The sequence below is a fragment of the Salmo salar genome, chromosome ssa12 (genome assembly GCF_905237065.1).
Source record: "Salmo salar chromosome ssa12, Ssal_v3.1, whole genome shotgun sequence".
NCBI classification, from domain to species: Eukaryota; Metazoa; Chordata; class Actinopteri; order Salmoniformes; family Salmonidae; genus Salmo; species Salmo salar.
Window position 1 is genome coordinate 40,582,096 of NC_059453.1, and position 16,782 is coordinate 40,598,877.

Here is a 16,782-nt window from a genome sequence, read left to right on the forward strand (position 1 = left end):
GGACTCTCACGTTCTCCTGGATCTAAAATACAGTTGAAGTCGGAAGTTTACATATACTTAGGTTGGAGTCATTAAAACTCATTTTTCAACCACTCCACAAATTTCTTGGTAACGAACTATAGTTTTGGCAAGTCAGTTAGGACATCTACTTTGTGCATAACACAAGTCATTTTTCCAACAATTGTTTACTGACAGATTATTTCACATGTAATTCCCTGTATCACAATTCCAGTGGGTCAGAAGTTTACATACACTAAGTTGACTGTGCTTTAAACAGCTTGGAAAATTCCAGAAAATTATGTAATGGCTTTAGAAGCTTCTGATAGGCTAATTGACTTCATTTGAGTCAATTGGAGGTGTACCTGTGGATGTATTTCAAGGCCTACCTTTCAAACTCAGTGCCTCTTTGCTTGACATCATGGGAAAATCAAAATAAATCAGCCAAGACCTCTGAAAAGAAATTGTAGACCACAAGTCTGGTTCATCCTTGGGAGCAATTTCCAAACACCTGAAGGTACCACATTCATCTGTACTAACAATAGTACCCAAGTATAAACACCATGGGACCACGTAGCCATCATACCGCTCAGGAAGGAGACCTTTTCTGTCTCCTAGAGATGAACGTACTTTGGTGCGAAAAGTGCAAATCATTCCCAGAACAACAGCAAAGGACCTTGTGAAGATGCTGGAGGAAACAGGTACAAAAGTTCTATATCCACAGTTAAATGAGTCCTATATCGACATAACCTGAAAGGCCGCTCAGCAAGGAAGAAGCCACTGCTCCAAAACCGCCATAAAAAAGTGAGACTACGGTTTGCAACTGCACATGGGGACAAAGATGGAGAAATGTCCTCTAGTCTGATGAAACAAAAATAGAACTGCTTGGCCATAATGACCATCATTATGTTTGGAGGAAAAAGGGAGTAGCTTGCAAGCCGAAGAACACCATCCCAACCGTGAAGCACGGGGGTGGCAGCATCATGTTGTGGGGGTGCTTTGCTGCAGGAGGGACTGGTGCACTTCACAAAATAGATGGCATCATGAGGAGGGAAAATTATGTGGATATATTGAAGCAACATCTCAAGACATCAGTCAGGAAGTTAAAGCTTGGTCGCAAATGGTTCTTCCAAATGAACAATGACCCCAAGCATACTTCCAAAGTTGTGGCAAAATGGCTTAAGGACAACAAAGTCAAGGTATTGGAGTGGCCAGTTACACCAGCACTGTCAGGAGGAATGGGCAAAAATTCACCCAACTTATTGTGGGAAGCTTGTGGAAGGCTACCCGACATGTTTGACCCAAGTTAAACAATTTAAAGGCAATGCTACCAAATACTAATTGAGTGTATGTAAACTTCTGACCCACTGGGAATGTGATGAAATAAATAAAAGTTGAAATAAGTAATTCTCTCTACTATTATTCTGACATTTCACATTCTTAAAATAAAGTGGTGATCCTAACCTACCTAAGACAGGGAATTTTTACTAGGATTAAATGTCAGGAATTGTGAAAAACTGAGTTTAAATGTATTTGGCTAAGGTGTATGTAAACTTCCGACTTCAACTGTTTCTATGAGAATCTATTTTGCTGTGGTCTACTACATTGTCTTTGCCTTTGCTTCCTGTACCTCTGCTTCCTGTACAAAACCCCATTGTTTCCTATGGATAGGATTTGGGGGCTTTAAAATATGCATAAATAAATGTATGATACTCACGACCCTCAAGATCTACTCAAGACTGTTCTGTTAATCCGTAAATCTTCCATTATGGTCCTAAGATTAACATACTGTGGCTAACGTTTCTCAAATGCAAGGAACTGAATGAGGTCATACAGCAACACTTCAATGTTGAAGGTTGTCGCCGGTTGTGTCTATGTGCCTTCTTTTTCTTTTTATCTTTGATACTTTTTTGTACAGCACTGGAGCTTTGTTTGGATGGCATGTAAATTATCCTCTTGCCATGAAAACCAAGCCAGCACAGTTTGGTTCAGGTCAGGTCAGCACGATAGTGTGAAAGAGTCTCTGACAGGATACCTTCTCTGGAGAGGCGGGAGATGTGTTCTCCCAGGTCTGTGAAGCTCCAGCGCCTCAGGTAGGTGGAGAGCTGGAAAACTGTGACCCTCTGCGGACTGTAGCGGGCCATAGGCACCATCCGACAGCTAGCTTGAATCTGCTGCAACAGCTGCGCAAACACTGCAGACGACACAATGTATCAGTGACCCACTACAGTCAAATACCAGCTAGCCTATGGGTCATTCCACCAATTTGGGGCCTTTTGGGAAGAGTAACTTGGTAAAAAAAAAAAAATTGATTTCACCTCATTTTAACATTCTGTCATAAAGAGAATTATGTTGAACTTAATAAAAAAATCTGAATTCATGTAAACATTACAGTTTTGAAAACATAGCTTGTCTATAAAAAAGTGGTTAAACTGCCGATCAAATTTCTGTACTGAAGGAAATATTACAACTACTTTTTTAAAAACAATGCCTATCTTTAGTTCCAAAACACAATTCAACACAATCACAATCGCTGTTTGTCTTTTAATAACGTTATAAGCATCTTTTAACACAGGCTTAACACCTACCGTAACAAACACTTTGTACTTTTTTTTACACGTTTAACATAGGCCAGGCCCTGTTGTTACCTCATATCCCAGTGATAATGCCTTGCTTCAATTTGCTCAACTTGCCATTGGCTCAACTTACCCAATTTTGACTATACAGTGAGGGAAAAAAGTATTTGATCCCCTGCTGATTTTGTAGATTTGCCCACTGACAAAGAAATGATCAGTCTATAATTTTAATGGTAGGTTTATTTGAACAGTGAGAGACAGAATAACAACAAAATAATCCAGAAAAACACATGTCAAAAATGTTATAAATTGATTTGCATTTTAATGAGGGAAATAAGTATTTGACCCCCTCTCAATCAGAAATATTTCTGGCTCCCAGGTGTCTTTTATACAGGTAACGAGCTGAGATTAGGAGCACACTCTTAAAGGGAGTGCTCCTAACCGCAGCTTGTTACCTGCATAAAAGACACCTGTCCACAGAAGCAATCAATCAGATTCCAAACTCTCCACCATGGCCAAGACCAAAGAGCTCTCCAAGGATTTCAGGGACAAGATTGTAGACCTACAAAAGGCTGGAATGGGCTACAAGACCATCGCCAAGCAGCTTGGTGAGAAGGTGACAACAGTTGGTGCAATTATTCGCAAATGGAAGAAACACAAAAGAACTGTCAATCTCCCTCGGCCTGGGGCTCCAGGCAAGATCTCACCTCGTGGAGTTAATGATCATGAGAACGGTGAGCAATCAGCCCAGAACTACACATGAGGATCTTGGCAATGATCTTAAGGCAGCTGGGACCATAGTCACCAAGAAAACAATTGGTAACACACTACGCCGTGAAGGACTGAACTCCTGCAGCGCCCGCAAGGTCCCCCTGCTCAAGAAAGCACATATACATGCCCGTCTGAAGTTGGCCAATGAACATCTGAATGATTCAGAGGACAACTGGGTGAAAGTGTTGTGGTCAGATGAGACCAAAATGGAGCTCTTTGGCGTCAACTCAACTCACCGTGTTTGGAGGAGGAGTAATGCTGCATATGACCCCAAGAACACCATCCCCACTGTCAAACATGGAGGTGGAAACATTATGCTTTGGGGGTGTTTTTCTGCTAAGGGGACAGGACAACTTCACTGCATCAAAGGGACGATGGACGGGGCCATGTACCGTCAAATCTTGGGTGAGAACCTCCTTCCCTCAGCCAGGGCATTGAAAATGGGTCGTGGATGGGTATTCCAGCATGACAATGACCCAAAACACACGGCCAAGTCAACAAAGGAGTGGCTCAAAAAGAAGCACATTAAGGTCCTGGAGTGGCCTAGCCAGTCTCCAGACCTTAATCCCATAGAAAATCTGTGGAGGGAGCTGAAGGTTCGAGTTGCCAAACGTCAGCCTCGAAACCTTATTGACTTGGAGAAGATCTGCAAAGAGGAGTGGGACAAAATCCCTCCTGAGATGTGTGCAAACCTGGTGGCCAACTACAAGAAATGTCTGACCTCTGTGATTGCCAACAAGGGTTTTGCCACCAAGTACTAAGTCATGTTTTGCAGAGGGGTCAAATACTTATTTCCCTCATTAAAATGCAAATCAATTTAGAACATTTTTGACATGCGTTTTTCTGGATTTTTTTGTTGTTATTCTGTCTCTCATTGTTCAAATAAATCTACCATTAAAATTATAGACTGATCATTTATTTGTCAGTGGGCAAACGTACAAAATCAGCAGGGGATCAAATACTTTTTTCCCTCACTGTATTAGTCCACACAGCTACAAGGATGCACATTCATGCTAGGTTTATGACCTAATATTGAAGCTTATAGAAACCCCAACTGATATGTATACAATTTAAAAATGATTTGCTTTGGTTTAGATACAAGCACCATGAAACCTCTAACACAACACATTAATTTGACAGGCTCTGTTGGCATTCTTTTCATGGAACAACCCCTCTATCTACCTTAGGCATAGCTGTTTTAACGAAACCGAAAGGAGCAGTTGGAGGGAAAGGATGACAGCTGCCATTTGGGACAGTTTGCGTCAGTCAACAGATTTGATATTGTGACTAATACTGGAACATATCACTTTTAACCTGAGTACCTGCTTCTGCATTCAATGACACTATATACGCCTTGACCTGCCAAGACAACAATTAGGTGGCCAAAGTAGTAAAAGACTAGCAACCAGGCCAGAAAACCTCAAGAACAGAGGGCCTATACTGAACCCATACCCTCTTATTGTTTCCATTGAGTTAGCTGTTGTGCTACGGTGCTGACCTGCGTCTGGTTGGCCGGGCTGCTTGGCTTTGACCTTGTGGATGTAGCGTTTCCTCAGGGTCTGGACAAATGTGTCAGTGGGGCAGCAGAGGGGCGAATTAGTGCTTGTACACTCCTCCCAAAACACCAGCAACTCCCTCTGTCTCTGGGCCTTTGGGAGAACTAGGGAAGATCAGAGGATGAGTTATACAGATGTACTAAGTTAATTTGACCAGCAAGAAAATAATCCTGCAGCAACAGGAAATGTGAATTATTATATGGATAATAATTTAAAACACATTTTTTAGGGGTTGGTCTATTTTTTGGGGTGGGCAAATCAAACTTTAGAAGTCTTTTTAAATCTTGCATACACTACAAGTTTGCATTTCCTGTCTGCGACAACAGAGTCATCAAATTTAGAGTGTACACCTGTACATTTATTGATATGTTAAATCAGATCAGAGGCCTCACACTGACCACTATTGACAGAGTTGTGTAATTCTGTCTATGCAACCATGACAATTTATATCCAGTATCTAGGATAATAAGTTAATTAGTCATATGCAAAGCTTCTTTTTTAAAGGGAAATGAAGCTTCTCTTCCCTGTCATACATTTTATTTAAAACAATTACAGTGGGACAGGAGACAGAGAGACAGAAATCAAATCAAATCAAGCTTTATTTATACAGCACATTTCAGACACAGGAAAACAATAATAAAAACAATGAAAATAAAAACTGAAATATTTACTACACAACAAACATAAGAGGATAAAAAACAAAAGAAAATCAACGTTAAAAAGTTGTGTATTAAGAAAGAAGGGGATAGACAAATTCTTATTTACAATGACGGCCTACCGGCGAACAGTGGGTTAACTGCCTTGTTCAGGGGCAGAACGACAGATTTTTACCTTGTCAGCTCGGGGATTCGATCCAGTAACTTTTTGGTTACTGGCCCAACACTCTAACCACTAGGCTACCTGCCACCCCTGTACTGAAGGTACTGCCAAGGCTTTCGAACCCTCGCCATATGTATGGTCCAGAAGCAGCTCTGTTGGCTACTAACCCAAACTCTGACACAAAGAAAGCTATTTTTGTCATTTTCCCCAAACATTTTTTTATAGTTGAACCAGTCTCTAAAACAAAGCATTTAAGAGAGAAAAGATGGCTACTTACTGTCATTGACAGAGAGCATGTCTGCCGTCTCCAGCATCAACCTGCTCACTTTTTCAAGTACCTCTGCTTGGAGTGACATCTCTTCCAAAATGTCCCTGTGAACTACCGCTGACTCTGAACTCCTCATTGCCTGTAAATTAGGGCCACTGGTTACACACTTTCAATTTTAGGCTGCATAGTTACACAGTTATAACTACTTCTATTACTATTTACTTTGTTTTTAAATTAAAACTATTCTCTGTGTCCCAATTCTCTGTCCTTTCCCCTGAAGAGTGCACTTGTTCACTTACCCATTGGATTTAAAAGGAAATGACTGCTGGACCATGCTTACACCAATCCAATGCTTGTACATTTGCGGTGAAAAGTACATGATCTCACACTTAAGGAGAAAGGACAAATACAGACTACTAAACACAGACTATTAACAACCAAAATGGCCATCTTGTGTTTGACAGTATTGGACAGGCCCCATACCTCCAGCAGTAGAGTGCAGATGCCCAGGTGTGTTTCCAGAGCATGGTCCAGACTATAGTTCCCAGTGGTTAGCGTGGCAACATCTAGCTTGTCTCGTGATTGGCTTTCCTGATAGAAAAGCCCCAGGCTCCTCAGCGTGCTTTCTTGGAATGAGCTGATTCTATTGGATGAAAGAGACATGAAAATATTGGATGAAAGAGACATAGTGAAATACAGTAGGGGCTACAGTAGGTTCAAATACTACAGTGTGGGCCTACTGTACTTAATTATCTCAGGTTGGGTGATCCACAGACTACACATTAATCCATGTTATTATAATGTGATAGTATTAAAATCACATTTCACAAATGTGTATGATTGAAATGGGGATTGTGGATTTATGCTACTCTCTGTCATGATATATTTCCAATATTTGTTTAGGTCTATCCCATATGCAATAGCGCTACCCATCCACAAGGGGGCGGGTTGGAGCTTTATCCATGTAGCTACTCTGCTAGTCTTATCTACAGTCAGTGCTGTAGTGGTGCCTAGAGAAGTAGGTATATTCTAATTTGCCAAAAATGTACCAAATATCCTGCCCAGCTAAGGAAAGGCGCCCTGTGTGAATAACCTATATTGGCCGTTCACAGTCAGACCAACCCAATATGTACTGTAAAAGTAGACTAATAGCAGGCCTACTATTGACAAAGATAAATGAGGCTTTCAACTGAGGCAGAATTCACAGGTTTCAGAATTTTCCCTTTTTTTTCAGGTTTTTGTTCTAATACTCACACTTTTTTTAAATAAAAAAACAACAAAATGCATAACAATGCTTAAACCAAACCAGTAGACCACTTTTGAGGTCTGGGAACAATCTAAGATTATTTAAAAAAATGTGTGTAGTTACCCTTTCATTCAAGTGCACAGGCACCTAGCACGGTTATTTGGTTAGCAGTGTTTCTGTAGCACATGAGATGGAGTTTGCGAAACAAATGGCCACTGGGTTTATGCAAATAACCATGATATCATTCTGCCAGGTAGGCATAGGTTACTTTGTAGATAGTAAACATTTAATTGAGAAGGTTTCTGGGAAAGCCTTTCCCTCTATCATTGTCTAGCAGCCCAAGGCATTATAGTAATATTAACAACCCATGATATTTGTTACATCCTTAGATCTCCCCTCTTCGGGGCAGCAGGTAGCCTAGTGGTTAGAGCGTTGGGCCAGTAACCAGAAGGTTGCTGGATCCAATCCTGAGCTGACAAGGTAAAAATCTGTTGCTCTGCCCCTGAGCAAGGCAATTAACCCACTGTTCCCTGGGTGCCGAAGACATGGATGTCAATTAAGGCAGCCCCCCGCACCTCTATGATTCAGAGGGGTTAGGCTATACGGCGTATACCTGCATATACCCTCAACTACATCACTGTCTACAGTCTCGTCTATGGCTGAATGGGAGTATGTTCATGAAGACTCTTCACAACCCACCCTGTGTCTTTGAGGCGCACACTGCCCATACAGGAGATGTCTTCATCAGCATTGAAGTCTGTGGAGAGGAAGTCAAAACTCTCCAGCACCTCCTTCTCTTCCACAGCCAGTGTTTTGGCAGAGGAGCTCTTCAGCAAGGAAAGGTTATTCTGAGAGGGTAACACATACATGTGCAGACACACAGGCACGCATGAGCACATACACATGCATGATTGCATGAACACAGACACAAACACACACACCTTCCGCTATTAAACAACTCTTTCAGTTGCTGTGAACTCAGATTATTTCCAATTTAAATTCATTCAGCACTTTGTTTTAGGAGGGGATAGTGTGTTACAGTAAATGGCTTCAACATTCTGTCCATACATTCTATTGTAAGTGCTTTTTCACAGGGATTAGAATATCATAAACAATATCTGTTAGGAGAGTGAAAGTTGGGGGAAACGGGTTCCAAGGGTTAAAGGGGTTCAAAAGGTTACAGCATGTGTCAATGCATTCTCTAAGCACTCACTTTTAAGATGGTGTTGAGGTGCAGGATCTGGTTGTCTAGTGTCCTCAGCTCTCTCTCTTTGCACTCCTGGCCCTGTAGAGCCGACTCCAGCTCCCCTAACAGAGCACTGATCCTCAGAGCCTGAGCCTTGTGCTGGTTGCTGGTCACCACCGGCCTGGCTAGAGCCTCCTTCTCCTGCTCCTCAATGTCCTCGTACCCCAGCCTCACCTCCACCTCCACACCTGGCTCCCCTTTGCTGCTCCTTATTGGAACAGTCTCAGTGTCTGTCTCTCTACCAGGACTTGGGCTAGAACTGGGGCTGGGGCCTCCTCCATTCTGCCTGAGGATGTCTGGAGTGCTGTACCACTGCTGCTGGGCTAGCAGGGGCCCCCGCTTCGTCTCCCCGGGTGTTGAGGGAGAGGAGAAGCCCGTGTCCGGGTCGGTCGGGGGCCACTCGTCCCCTGTCTCAGAAGTCCCTGGAAGTCCCCTCGATGTCCTCTCTTCTCGTGGGCTGCTCTCTGAGACTAGGTCCTCTGTCAGGCTGATTTGGGTCTGGCTGCCCCCTTGGCTGTTTGTGGGGGTGGGGTTGAGGGCCTGGGAGGTGTCAGCAAGGAAGCTGAGTAGAGACACCCCTCGAGACTCCCGTGACACCAGGGAGAAGGAGCCCTCTGGGTCGTGCTGGAGCTGTCGTACCATGGACTAGATAGAAGACCACAGATATATAAGCCATGTTTCAAAATGGTTCTTTAGAGATCTATTTGAAGGGTAGTTCTTGGAAAAACCCATATAATTATTAGGATCTCTATGGAAAATAGCACCAGAAAGCAGTCCCCTATATGTGTAGCCAATGTGAAACGGCTAGGTTGTTAGTGGTGCACGCTAGTAACTTTCAATCGATGACGTCACCCACTCTGAAACCTAGAAGCAGTTGTTTTTCTAGCTTTGCCAGAGCTGCGGCTTTTGTGAAATGACAGGTTACGATGCTTCCTTTGTGACATTTGTCAATTATTCTATATTCTTCCATCCAAGATGGCATAGCAGTCAGACGTCCTTTGTCCTCGTCTTGTCGTGTCCCGTGTATATATATATTTACATATTTTCTTCGCATATCTTTTTATATATATTTTTCCCTAAAAACTCAACTTCATAACACTCTCCTGCAATCCGCCTCACCAATTGTTTTAAAAAAAACGTATTATTCACCTCAAATCTGAAATCCACAACAGAAGCTAGCCAGAAGTTAGCCAGTTCACCAGTTCACCTATTTTCTCTCCATATCCCCGGATTTCTACCGCAAGCTCTGGACATTTACACCTGGATATTGCAGCTAGCTAGCTGCTATCCAAGTGACTATTGGCTAACGTCGGTCCCGGAGCAAACATCAATTATTCCGGAGCTAGCCAGCTGAAGAGTTCCATCAGCCACTCCTGGGCTACAATCACCAATTCGGACCCGTTTTACTGCCGATGCGGAGCCCCACCGGGCTTTCACGACTGGACTACCGACGTTATCTGCCCGAGGGAGTTATCCAACTGGCCCCTCCGTCGCGACGTAACCTGAACGCCCATCTGCGGCCCGCTAATCGTTAGCTGTCTTATCGGCTGCAATCTGAATAGGTCTTTCGGACAATCCACTATAACTATTTTGCCAATTGGATTGGTCCCCTCTACCACACGGAACCCCACTAATCTACCGACGGAAACTCACGAGGTGGCTAAAAACAGACCATCTTCTGCCAGCTTGCTACCCATGGCCCGGCTAGCTGTCTGAATCGCCGTGACCCCAATCAACCTCACTACTCACTGGACCCTTATGATCACTCGGCTAAGCATGCCTCTCCTATGCCTTGTCCATTGCTGTTCTGGTTAGTGTTTATTGGCTTATTTCACTGTAGAGCCTTTTCAGCATCACCACCCACACATGCGATGACATCACCTGGTTTCAATGATGTTTCTAGAGACAATATCTCTCTCATCATCACTCAATGCCTAGGTTTACCTCCACTGTATTCACATCCTACCATACCTTTGTCTGTACATTATACCTTGAAGCTATTTTATCGCCCCCAGAAAAATGCTCCTTTTACTCTCTGTTCCGGACGTCCTAGACGACCAATTCTCATAGCTTTTAGCCGTACCCTTATCCTACTCCTCCTCTGTTCCTCTGGCGATGTAGAGGTGAATCCAGGCCCTGCAGTGCCTAGCTCCACTCCTATTCCCCAGGCGCTCTCTTTTGATGACTTCTGTAACCGTAATAGCCTTGGTTTCATGCATGTTAACATTAGAAGGCTCCTCCCTAAGTTTGTTTTATTCACTGCTTTAGCACACTCTGCCAACACGGATGTCCTAGCCGTGTCTGAATCCTGGCTTAGGAAGACCACCAAAAACTCTGAAATCTCCATCCCTAACTACAACATTTTCAGAAAAGATAGAATGGCCAAAGGGGGCGGTGTTGCAATCTACTGCAGAGATATCCTGCAGAGTTCTGTTCTACTATCCAGGTCTGTACCCAAACAATTTGAACTTCTCCTTTTAAAAATCCACCTCTTTAAAAACAAGTCTCTCACCGTTGCCGCCTGCTATAGACCACCCTCTGCCCCCAGCTGTGCTCTGGACACCATATGTGAACTGATTGCCCCCCATCTATCTTCAGAGCTCGTGCTGCTAGGTGACCTAAACTGGGACACCCCAGCCATCCTATAATCTCAGCTTTATGCCCTCAATCTCACACAAATTATCAAAACACGGGCACCCTCATAGATATCATCCTGACCAACTTGCCCTCTAAATATAGCTGTGCTGTTTTCAACCAAGATCTCAGCGATCACTGCCTCATTGCCTGCATCCGTAATGGGTCAGCTGTCAAACAACCTTCACTCATCACTGTCAAACACTCCCTGAAACACTTCAGCGAGCAGGCCTTTCTAATCAACCTGGCCCGGGTATCCTGGAAGGATATTGACCTCATCCCGTCAGTAGAGGATGACTGGTTATTTTTTTTAAATGCCTTCCTCACCATCTTAAATAAGCATGCCCCAGTCAAGAAATGTAGAACCAGGAACAGATATAGCCCTTGGTTCTCTCCAGACCTGACTGCCCTTAACCAACACAAAAACATCCTGTGGCGTTCTGCATTAGTATCGAACAGCCCCCGTGATATGCAACTTTTCAGGGAAGTTAGAAACCAATATACACATGTAACCGATGTGAAATGGCTAGTTAGTTAGCGGTGGTGCGCGCTAATAGCATTTCAATCAGTGACGTCACTCGCTCTGAGACTTGAAGTAGGGTTTCCCCTTGCGTTGCAAGGGCCGCGGCTTTTGTGGCGCGATGGGTAACGATGCTTCGTTGGTGTCAGTTGTTGATGTGTGCAAGGGTCCCTGGTTCGAGCCCAGGTTGGGGCGAAGAGAGGGACGGAACCTACACTGTTACATTGATGTTGTTGACCCGGATCATTGGTTTCTGCGGAAAAGGAAGAGGTCAAAGGGGGGGTGAGTGTAACCGATGTGAAATGGCTAGTTAGTTAGCGGTGGTGCGCGCTAATAGCTTTTCAATCAGTGACGTCACTCGCTCTGAGACTTGAAGTGGGGTTTCCCCTTGCGTTGCAAGGGCCGCGGCTTTTGTGGCACGATGGGTAACGATGCTTCGTGGGTGTCAGTTGTTGATGTGTGCAAGGGTCCCTGGTTCGAGCCCAGGTTGGGGCGAAGAGAGGGACGGAACCTACACTGTTACACACAGGCAGTTACAAAGGCCAAGGCTAGCTTTTTCAAGCAGAAATTTGCTTCCTGCAACACAAACTCAAAAAAGTTCTGGGACACTGTAAAGTCCAGGGAGAATAAGAGCACCTCCTCCCAGCTGCCCACTGCACTGAGGATAGGAAACTCTGTCACCACCAATAAATCCACTATAATTGAGAATTTCAATAAGCATTTTTCTACGGCAGGCCATGCTTTCCACCTGGCTACCCCTACCCCGGTCAACAGCTCTGCACCCCCCACAGCAACTCGCCCAAGCCTTCCCCATTTCTCCTTCTCCCAAATCCAGTCAGCTGATGTTCTGAAAGAGCTACAAAATCTGGACCCCTACAAATCAGCCGGGCTAGACAATCTGGACCCTTTCTTTTTAAAATGATCTGCCGAAATTTTTGCAACTCCTATTACTAGCCTGTTCAACCTCTCTTTCGTGTTGTCTGAGATTCCCAAAGATTGGAAAGCAGCTGTGGTCATCCCCCTCTTCAAAGGGGGAGACACTCTACACCCAAACTGCTACAGACCTATATCTATCTATATCTATCTTTCTAAGGTCTTCAAAAGCCAAGTCAACAAACAGATTACCGACCATTCCGAATCCCACCGCACCTTCTCCGCTATGCAATCTGGTTTCCGAGCTGGTCATGGGTGCACCGCAGCTACGCTCAAGGTCCTAAACGATATCTTAACCGCCATCGATAAGAAACAATACTGTGCAGCCGTATTCATTGACCTGGCCAAGGCTTTCGACTCTGTCAATCACCACATCCTCATCGGCAGACTCATTAGTCTTGGTTTCTCAAATGATTGCCTCGCCTGGTTCACCAACTACTTCTCTGATAGAGTTCAGTGTGTCAAATCAGAGGGCCTGTTGTCCGGACTGCTGGCAGTCTCTATGGGGGTGCCACAGGGTTCAATTCTTGGGCCAACTCTCTTCTCTGTATACATCAATGATGTCGCTCTTGCTGCTGGTGAGTCTCTGATCCACCTCTACGCAGACGACACCATTCTGTACACTTCTGGCCCTTCTTTGGACACTGTGTTAACAACCCTCCAGACGAGCTTCAATGCTATACAACTCTCCTTCCGTGGCCTCCAACTGCTCTTAAATACAAGTAAAACTAAATGCATGCTCTTCAACCGATCGCTGCCTGCACCTGCCCGCCCGTCCAGCATCACTACTCTGGACGGTTCTGACTTAGAATATGTGGACAACTACAAATACCTAGGTGTCTAGGTAGACTGTAAACTCTCCTTCCAGACTCACATCAAACATCTCTAATGCAAAGTTAAATCTAGAATTGGCTTCCTATTTCGCAACAAAGCCTCCTTCACTCATGCTGCCAAACATACCCTCATAAAACTGACCATCCTACCGATCCTCGACTTCGGCGATGTCATTTACAAAATAGCCTCCAATACCCTACTCAATAAATTGGATGCAGTCTATCACAGTGCCATCTGTTTTGTCACCAAAGCCCCATATACTACCCACCACTGCGACCTGTACGCTCTCATTGGCTGGCCCTCGCTTCATACTCGTCGCCAAACCCACTGGCTCCAGGTCATCTACAAGACCCTGCTAGGTAAAGTCCGCCCTTATCTCAGCTCGCTGGTCACCATAGCAGCACCCACCTGTAGCATGCGCTCCAGCAGGTATATCTCACTGGTCACCCCCAAAGCCAATTCCTCCTTCGGCCGCCTCTCCTTCCAGTTCTCTGCTGCCAATGACTGGAACGAACTACAAAAATCTCTGAAACTGGAAACACTTATCTCCCTCACTAGCTTTAAGCACCAGCTGTCAGATCAGCTCACAGATCACTGCACCTGTACATAGCCCATCTATCTTTTAGCCCAAACAACTACCTCTTCCCCTACTGTATTTATTTATTTAGTTATTTATTTTGCTCCTTTGCACCCCATTATTTATATTTCTACTTTGCACTTTCTTCCACTGCAAATCTACCATTCCAGTGTTTTACTTGCTATATTGTATGTACTTCGCCACCATGGCCTTTTTTGCCTTTACCTCCCTTATCTCACCTCATTTACTCACATTGTATATTGATTTATTTTTCTACTGTATTATTGACTGTATGTTTGTTTTACTCCATGTGTAACTGTGTTGTTGTATGTGTCAAACTGCTTTGCTTTATCTTGGCCAGGTCACAATTGTAAATGAGAACTTGTTCTCAACTTGCATACCTGGTTAAATAAAGGTGAAATAAAAAAATAAAAAATTGTGTTCAGAGGGTCCAGGATGGGGCAAGGAGATGGACGGAAGCTAACTGTTACATAAGGATAAGACAAATAACCCTCATGGTGCAAAGTTGCACCCTTTTTCAAGAGTATAAAGGGAGAGGGAGGATAAGGAGAGAGACAGCATGAAAAACATAAGTCTTTTGGTGTGAAAAGTATTGCATCCATACGTCCAGGCCTGGCATCTGGACTGGAGACACATTCCAGATTCCTGGATTGCACAGCTACATGGGAGACATGCTTGGAAAAACATCTAAGCCCAACATATACAGAATACATTTCCTCTAATACAATAGCCTTTACAGCTTGTTGATCAGAATCCATAATTTAATTAAAATATACAAAATACAGGGTTTTCTTTGGTAAGACTTAACAGATAGGGACCATGAAGTGTGCAGGCATACCATACAGAGTAGTGTGTGTGAGACTGCCTAATAGAGGTAGGTTAGCCTAGTCCCATACACTTGTGCTATAGCAAACTTTTGTATTATTCTTTTTGTGGTCAAAAATTCATATAGTTAATTTATACAGATGTCAGATCTTAATCCTTACTATTCGATAGACGCACCCGAATTTACAGAAACGTGTTACAAATGACAAAGTCATCCACGATTCACTAAAATATATTTTGAAAGAGGAAGCAAAATACTTTAAGCATGTGTTCTCTTTTCAGTCTCCTCCATTTGCACTAACTGAAGTTGCCTGTAAGGAATTATTTCCTAATAATAGTGTTAAAAAAAAGTATATTGACGCAATCTAAGTAACATAATGAAAAAATCCCCATCAAAATTCGTCTGTTTAAGCTAGAGATAGCTGCGTCTCAATGCACCACACCTGCCTATGTCCACCTTCCGCATCTGCGGTGGAAAGTGGCAGAGCTACAGCGCTGTTTGTCAGACTAGGAGAAATCCCCAAAAATCTGTCTTCTCACGAAAGCATCTGAAAGGTTTGGCCTACAAACTAATTTGACCACTCTATGGAAAAATAAGACTCTCACTAACACGATGGGGACTCGTCTGAAGTCGGTACAGCCGATGTGCCAACTTCCGCATGAGGCTACAATACTTCGAGTTTCCTGGTGATGCTGTGAACCAAGCTGTACCCATTGTGTGATTGTGTTTATGAGTCTATTACTAAAGAATATGAAACAATGTGTATGTTGACTGCTTTGCATTAAATAATGTATGGCTATAAATGTTTTATAGCCTATAGGCCTAGGAAAAGGGAAGACTCTCACAAACACGATGGTGTTCTCCGTTTTTCACAAGAATCACAGGACTTCTCTGAAGGTAACCTAGTACTGGTTTAAAAAATGAATGGAAGTATGGAAGTAGTTTTGCGTCAACAAAAAAAGGAGTTAAATGTGTCCCAAATGTTTTTATATATTACTTGAGCTTTCTTATAGATATAGAACAGACTCTTCAAAACCATATTCCTATTTTTTGACTGTTTGTTTTGCTATTTATGAATGTGTTATTCAATGCATTTCTATGGGCCTATAGCAGTAAAGGACAAATTCAATATTTTATCAAATAATTTTTGTACATCTTTTTATACCTACAGGGGTCCTAAAATTCAAAATCAAAATAGCTACATTACCACCCCCCCTAAGTATCAACATTTTTATTTATTTATTATTTGATAAAATATTGCATTTGGCCTTTCTGAAAAATACCAGTTCCCTTTCTCTCCAAGCAGGGGCAGTCGAGTCATTGGGATCAGGGCTTGCTAACAAAATTATTTTCTCTCTCGATCGCTCAAACGCTAGGCCTAGGTCCTATTACTGCAACATAAAAAAATTTAATTAAAAAAAAACTGAAATGCAGCCATACACATCAACAACCGTCATTTTCTATAGCTTAATAAAACAAGGTAGATATTGGTCTTCACTAGGCTACGACATACAAGTGTCAAGTGTATGATAAGGTCAAAATTGAGTTCAATTGTTAGGGCTGCTGCCTCCAGAGTGCACATACTGTGTAGGCCTACTGTGTCGGTGTTGGTTTGATTCCGGGCCATGCCCTTTCGGCACAAATAACTCGATTGACTTGATTTAGTTACACACATTTAAAATATGAACAGTCCAGGGTTATTTTACCCATTATCTCGATAAGAAATGACCGTACTAGACACTTTTCGATAACATAAATAGGATACAAATAAAATAATAACAGTAGACTACACCAACAGTTTCCATTCATACAAAGTGTTGGCTAAATTGCCACAGTCGATTTGCAATGGTAAACGATGAAATACTTTATTTCTATTTTAGAGAATGCTTGTCAAATAGATAAATCACCCATAGTCTGTTAAAAAAGGACTAAATTATTCAGATTACAGTACCAACCAG

The 16,782-nt window shown here is 43.1% G+C and overlaps 1 protein-coding gene across 5 annotated transcripts in view; it reads right to left on the reverse strand.

The window, feature by feature from the left end:
- ripor3 (RIPOR family member 3) overlaps window positions 1-16,782 on the reverse strand; it is a 79,810-nt gene that overhangs the window by 5,548 nt on the left and 57,480 nt on the right. For 4 of the 5 annotated variants that reach the window (XM_014131628.2, XM_014131629.2, XM_014131633.2 and 1 more), the window contains 6 exons: window positions 8,447-9,124; window positions 7,933-8,081; window positions 6,471-6,630; window positions 5,997-6,126; window positions 4,843-5,004; window positions 2,033-2,191 (listed from right to left, as the gene is read on the reverse strand). In XM_014131628.2, the coding sequence (XP_013987103.1) occupies window positions 2,033-2,191; window positions 4,843-5,004; window positions 5,997-6,126; window positions 6,471-6,630; window positions 7,933-8,081; window positions 8,447-9,124 (1,438 nt within the window). The remainder of the gene's footprint in view (window positions 1-2,032; window positions 2,192-4,842; window positions 5,005-5,996; window positions 6,127-6,470; window positions 6,631-7,932; window positions 8,082-8,446; window positions 9,125-16,782) is intronic. The other variant, XM_014131631.2, reaches the window with a different exon arrangement.